The sequence below is a fragment of the Condylura cristata genome, unplaced genomic scaffold, assembly GCF_000260355.1.
Source record: "Condylura cristata isolate star-nosed mole 26May11 unplaced genomic scaffold, ConCri1.0 scaffold00016, whole genome shotgun sequence".
In the NCBI taxonomy this organism is placed as follows: Eukaryota; Metazoa; Chordata; class Mammalia; order Eulipotyphla; family Talpidae; genus Condylura; species Condylura cristata.
Window position 1 is genome coordinate 29,088,749 of NW_004567117.1, and position 6,442 is coordinate 29,095,190.

Consider the following 6,442-nt stretch of genomic DNA (forward strand, 5'->3'; position numbering starts at 1 on the left):
CATTCTAATTCCTTTCACTTCTTTTGCTGTTGTTATAACTCAATAAAACATTATGATTATTATTGTTTGATACAATAAGGTTTCATTGAGATTTATTAGTTTCATTGTTCTTCATCCTTAGTCTCTTCCTTTTTATCTTCTCTCTGTTGTTTTTTCCCCTTTTGCAGTCTTTAGATAAATTTTGCTGTTGTTTTAAACTTCTTAAGCTGGATTCTTATCAGGTCTCTTAGTTTTTGAAAAGTCTATTAACAAGCAAGTTCTGATGCACTGCTTTTCTATCCAGTTCTAAATATTTTAAATTTAAGTTAAGTTACGAACGTTGCTAGGGTCATCAGTTATATAAAAGATTGCTTCTTAGGCCCTCCCTGGTGGCACTGTGGGTTAAAGCACAGCACTATGAAGCTAAAGCCACTTCAGCATGAGTTCGATCACCAGCCCTGGAAGTGACCCACATGGCATGGCAGACCTCTCCTGACCCGCCCGCTGCTCCCCTCAGCAGTGTACTTTGTGGATCTGCCTGTTCTGCTCCCCACTCTGTGTCTGGTGAATCCTCTCACCCTCCACATCTCTGGCCTGTACCCCAGTTCTGTATGAATAAATAAATCTTAAAAAAAAAAAAAAAGATTGATTCTTAACTTTCAATTTATAGTCCTTAGTGTTTGCTTTTTTAAACTCTTAAATGCACAGCTGCAGTTTTATATGTCCAATTTTTACATATATTTATCCTTATTTCACCAAGAGCACAGCTAATCTTTTCTTCTTGAAATTCAGTTTTTTACATGTGATCACTCTACTTCTACCTATAGAACTTGCTTTACTATTCCTGTTAGTGATACCTACTGAGACAAACATTTAGTTTTCAATGAAAATATCTTATTTCATCTTTATCCTTGAAAGCTTTCCTTAGTTTACAATTCCAGGTTACAAGTCATTTCCTCACAGTACAATGAAGTTGTTGTTTCACTGTTTTATAACTTCCTTTATTGCTGCTGAAAAATTGGCTGTCAGTGTAAATGCCGTTCCTTTGTACGTAATCTGTCTTTCCTTCCTGGGCGTAAAAGTTTCTTCTTTGTCACTAGTGCTTCTGCAGTCTCACTACAGCGTGCACAGGTGTGAATTTCCTTGTATTTACCCTGCTTGGGAGTCACCGGTTTACTAAATCTAAGGATCGTTGTCTTCATCTGCCCTGGAAAATCTTCAGCCTGGCTATCTCACCTACAATTCTGTCTCCCCGATTCTGGAATTCCCACCTGATGATTGGACGCGCTAAGTCTTCCCAGCTCATCCTTGATATGCCCTGACTTCACTGTTATACTCTGTCTTTCTCTGAGGTGCATTCCACTAGTTTCTTCAGATCTATTTTCCAGCTTATGAGTTTTCTCTTCAGATGGGTTGAATCTGCTTTTAGGTTTATCTATTTATTTATCCATTATGTTTTTATTTCTAGGATATGATTCTCTCTCAAAGCTACCTATTTCTACAATCCCTTACTATTTACTGATATTTTCAAACGTCTCATTTCATCAAATCTATTTTAAAAAATCACTTTAGTTTACTGGACTGACTATTCCAGTAAGTCTTCGTACGTCTGACTGGCTGACCACTGTTCTCTTGTGCTGCCAACTTTTCTTTTTTATTTTCAGCTATCAGTTCTTGGCACTCTGAGACCTGACTTGGAGATAGGTCTCTCCGAAGAGGATCTACGTTTGCTTTCTTTGTCGCTGGTCCTTCTGCAGTTTCACTAGCACTAAGCTTAAAAGTATGCTACTAACCTGAAATTATCTTCATTAAATGCCCAGGTTAAGGTATATGGGGACATTTTAGTTAGTATAAATGTGTGCCTCATGAAGCACCAAGCACAGACCCACATGAAGGTCAGTAGGTACTTGCTAATTTTCAAAAGAGGTGTCTGTTCCCTCACTACAGACATTTGGCCCAATAAATACTGCCACGTCCCCTCCCGCGGTGCCTAAGTGAGAAATCCTTAGAGCTTGGCACGGTCAAGATACCGGGCACACGGGAGGAATACGTGGCCCTCCAGGAATAAAAGAATGGCTGATTCTTGAATGGTCACTGTAACTTTTGATTTGTTTCCTGATTCTGCTGACACACAACGTACTAAACCAAAGAAATGTTATGAACACTGTGCTTCGTTCTAATGATACTCTTGAAAGGATTGTAGCCTCCTCTGTTCTCGATATTGATTTAATTCTGAGAAACTTTTCTACAATCTTTAATTCTATTAAACTATTAACTCCTGTACACCAGGTGGCTTGTGAAAAAAATGGAGAGAACAATTAAAAGGATTAGCAAGGCAAAAGTGCTAGATAGGGCATTTGTTTAGCACCACTGAACCTTGAATACACAATGGTTTCTCAGGGCCCCAGGTTGGTTTCGGGCCCCTGACGACATCTCAGAAACAATAAAAAAAATGTATTATCTGTCACAGTTCTATTGAAACAATCATTGTACCCCTATATTTGCTTGCCAAGAAAAATTGTATAAATGCTCTGCACTCTTAAAAATAAATTACATTCAGGCCCTCCCTGGTGGCGCAGCGGGTTAAAGCACAGCACTAAGAAGCTAAAGCCACTTCCGCATGAGTTCGATCCCCGCCTGCCCCGAGGAGATCCACAAGGCGTGGCAGACCTCTCCTGACCCGCCCACTGCTCCCTCAGCAGTGTACTTCGTCCATCTGCCTGTTCTGCTCCCCGCTCTGTCTCTGGTGAATCCTCTCACCCTCCGCATCTCTGGCCTGTACCCCAGTTCTGTATGAATAAATAAATAAATCTTAAAAAAAAAATTACATTCAGATATGCACTCCTAGAAGTCGTGTCTGTCTGTCTGTCACTCAACCTCCTCCTAGTTCACCCTGCGCCAGAATTGCAATCCCTGAAACTTGTCTCCTGCTCCTGCTGCGCTGGTCCATGGCAAAATACCATGGTCAAACAGATGAGCATCTTTGCTTACCTGTCAAAGAGGAACTTTATTTCAAGCTCCTCCTAACATGGAGGAAGCTAGTCTGTGATTAGGCACGGGGCCTCCTTCAAGGTGCCCATCTTAGGCAGGCACTGTGCTTTCTCGTGCACACAACATTTTTACCCCCATTTTGAGAAATTTCAGAAAAGCGTTCAAGGTCAACCAGGCTCGTAACTCCATTTGCCTCTATGGTTTCCTCCTTTAATTTAAACTCTGACTTCTGAGATGTTTTTGCCACCTCATTAATAAGTTTGAATTTTATGTTTCTTAAAAACACTTGGTTCAGTATTCTTAGTTGCTTTCAGGATGGCTAGTCCACCAGACTGCTAAGAGCACAAGTTCTCCACATGAGTTCTTCACAAGTCTATAGGTGATGCCAAAGTGCACTCCCAGTTAGAAGCCAGAACATCAAGGAATGCTGCTCATCTCTTAATCATCAAATCCAGTCATCTAATTGAGCCCTCAGTCCAGTTAACCTCACGTCAGCATCTTATCATGTAATCCCCTCCTCAAGGTCTCAGTGTTCATGCCTTCCCCACTGAGGTGACACTGTGTCCCTAGGTCCACTCATATTTCTAACCGCCACTTCACTGGAAAGAATTGCGGGTCTTGATAACCTCTCAATGTCACAAGACCTTTTACAGTAGGCCTTCACTACTGACTGAACCCACCATTTCCAGTGGTCACTTACCAGGCGGGTTAAAGGTAATGATATCATCCAGCAGCTTAGACATTTTCTGCTCTAGGACTGCTAAGGTGATTTTTCCATTCTGTTCCAGGGAACTGAGGAACTGAACCATCTGATGAGTAAAGGCTCGGCATTTTGGAACAGCATCCTGACAACAAAAAAAGGATCATGTAGAAGAATCCAAGCAAGTTTTAACTGGGTGCTCCCAGGGAGCACAGAATGCACGATGGCTTCAGGAGGGAGTGACAGAACAGAGCAGGAAGCCACCTGAAGCCAGGAGTGCCTGAGAGTCCCATGTCTAGGAATATCAAAATTGAAGACATCCGTGAACTAGAACCCACATTCTCCCAAATTCTGGCAGAACACACTTCCCTTTTTATTACGTTAATAACAACTACTAGCTGCTTGCTGGGAACTTTTCCAAAAATATTAATGCTATTATTTAATCTTCACAACAGCTTGAGGCAAAACTATTACTTTTAATTCAGATGAGAACATCAAGGTCAGAGTAGTAGCGACTTGTGAACATGAGTTTGTCAGATCTCAAACTCATGCTCATAGCTTCTCTGCCATTCTTCTACCAACAGCATTGAGGTCACTAAACCAATAGCTCAACGCCAGTCCTCAATCCTGACCTCTTGTAAGCATGTGACATTCAAGTTAGGAAAGTAAAAGTAAAAGACTCGAAGGGCTAAAATATCAGTACACACAACACACATCCTCCAGTGTTCTCTGCTGAGCTATCCCCGGGTTCGAGATGATCCTTGGTAGCACTTAAGAGTCCTGAGGAACACTCTTGGCCTTTTAAAGCACCCACTCTACTTACAAAATGTTTCTGGCTGTCAGCAGGAATAGATAGTCCTGCAGACACTTTCAGGAGTTTCAAGATTAATTCAGCAGAAGATTCCTTTGCCAGGAGGATGGATGGCTGGTAGTGGCTGCTGAAGTAACCCAGCACACTCTGGTATGAGCCAATATCCACAAGATGCCATGAAAGTGAGCTTGTCTGCCCAAGAAGACTAAGTAAAGGTGAATCCTAAGAAGGAAACACATTCCTTTAGTTCCAGAGCTCCTATTTTCCCATAAATACATATCTCTAGCTATTCTACGGTATGACTAAGACAGCTAAGATAAACACAGAACAGTTAAGATGTCCAGAAAGTTATCTACCCAAGTTGGGAGTAGTAGTAAAAAAAATAAACAAAGTCTTGGCCAAAACATTAATGTTAAGGTTTATCAAGTGTTCAGAACCAAGCTTTCCAAGGAAGTCTTTGATCTGGTGGTAGAACTAGAAATTAATGAGACGTAAAATAAAACTGACTTTTATATTTTCTCAGTGTTCTCACCTTCATAATCCAAAATTAGATTATCAACTATCCAAGAAAGTCAGCCATCTAGTTAGATGCTTCTCATGTGCACACAGTCACTAATGGAGGCATTAGGGAATCAGGGTAAAACTACAGCTTCATAGAGGGTGAGGCTCTGGGGGCCTGGCCGAGACTTTATCACAGGTTATTCAAACTTACTGTCTGGTCTACCAGTTGATCTTCCTTTGCCAATAAAACCATCATGAAAAGGAGGCACACAATCATGCTCCGGGTCTCTGGGTGAGGGCTGGGGCTCCAGGCATCAGCAAGCACACTGACCCAGTTGACTTCACAGAGGACAGACCCCAAAAATAAGCAGCAGCTCTTGGGGCTTCCCCGTTCCACCTAGAAGGAAACAAATTAAAATCAGTGTTTTAAGTGTTACATATCTTGAAAATGTCTACAGCTCAATGTTGAGTAAGTTAATTAACTTAGCCCAAATGATAAAAATCGTCCACACTGTCCATTTTCTCCTGCAGTGGAAAGATGTGGTGCTGAGGAGACAACACTATGATTTCCAGGGCCTTGTCAAAAACTCAGGTGCAAGGCCTCTGGCCAAGCGTCTGGGACTTCATACTATTGGGAGAATGACTGCACCCCTGAGGTTAAAGTTTTCTAGAAGTATGCTGTGGCTGAACCAAGAAAGAAGGCACACACAGACTTCTATGGAAATTATGATTCCAAGAAAGAGTCTGAGGTGACAAAGAAGGCTGGAATATTTCAGAGTGTAAACTTATCTTAAAACATAAGAAATTCTTTGGCTTGACTTCCATGAAAGTTTGTCACTACCTGTGTTCCTGACTAGAAAACATGAATATTAAGTCTAAGGAATAATTTCTTGTGATAGTAAATTAAGTAAAAATCATCTATAACCCTACCTGCCCAGAGGCTTACACTTAACATCTGCAATATTTGGGATTCCTTGATCAAGGTGTGCAACTTTCAGTTTGTTCATGATTGATTCCACCAAGTCTCAACAGGAGAGGCATGATTTCATCTCAATCCAACCAGGCTGGTAAATCCTAGTCAATGGTGCTGATGGGAGTATATCAAGCTGGGACAGGGCGAAGTTGAGCATTCCTACTCAGCTTTTCCCAAACATAAGCCAGCTGGATGACTTGTAAAAACACAGATCACTCGGCCTCACTCCTAGAACTTTAGTCGCCTGTATATAGGGTAGAAGCAGGAGCTGGTACTTCCAACAAGTTCCCAGGTGGTGTCGATGCTACTTTTCTGTACTGCTTCTATTGCAACGATTCATACATACTTTTGGGCACCGTTCCAGGTCATTTCAGGTTTTTAAATGATTTTGATGCATCATCACTGTTATAACATAATTATTTCCTTGCATAACTGCTTAAAGAAACTAACGACTTGCGTACTTTTGCTTTGATAGAGCATTTAACAA

General features: G+C 41.3%; 1 protein-coding gene across 1 annotated transcript in view; it reads right to left on the reverse strand.

Annotated features, from left to right (window-relative positions):
* EPG5 (ectopic P-granules autophagy protein 5 homolog (C. elegans)) overlaps positions 1-6,442 on the reverse strand; it is a 95,905-nt gene that overhangs the window by 9,938 nt on the left and 79,525 nt on the right. The window contains exons 39-41 of the mRNA XM_004684003.2: positions 5,194-5,379; positions 4,494-4,703; positions 3,671-3,815 (exon numbers count right to left, since the gene is read on the reverse strand). Of these exons, the coding sequence (XP_004684060.1) occupies positions 3,671-3,815; positions 4,494-4,703; positions 5,194-5,379 (541 nt within the window). The remainder of the gene's footprint in view (positions 1-3,670; positions 3,816-4,493; positions 4,704-5,193; positions 5,380-6,442) is intronic.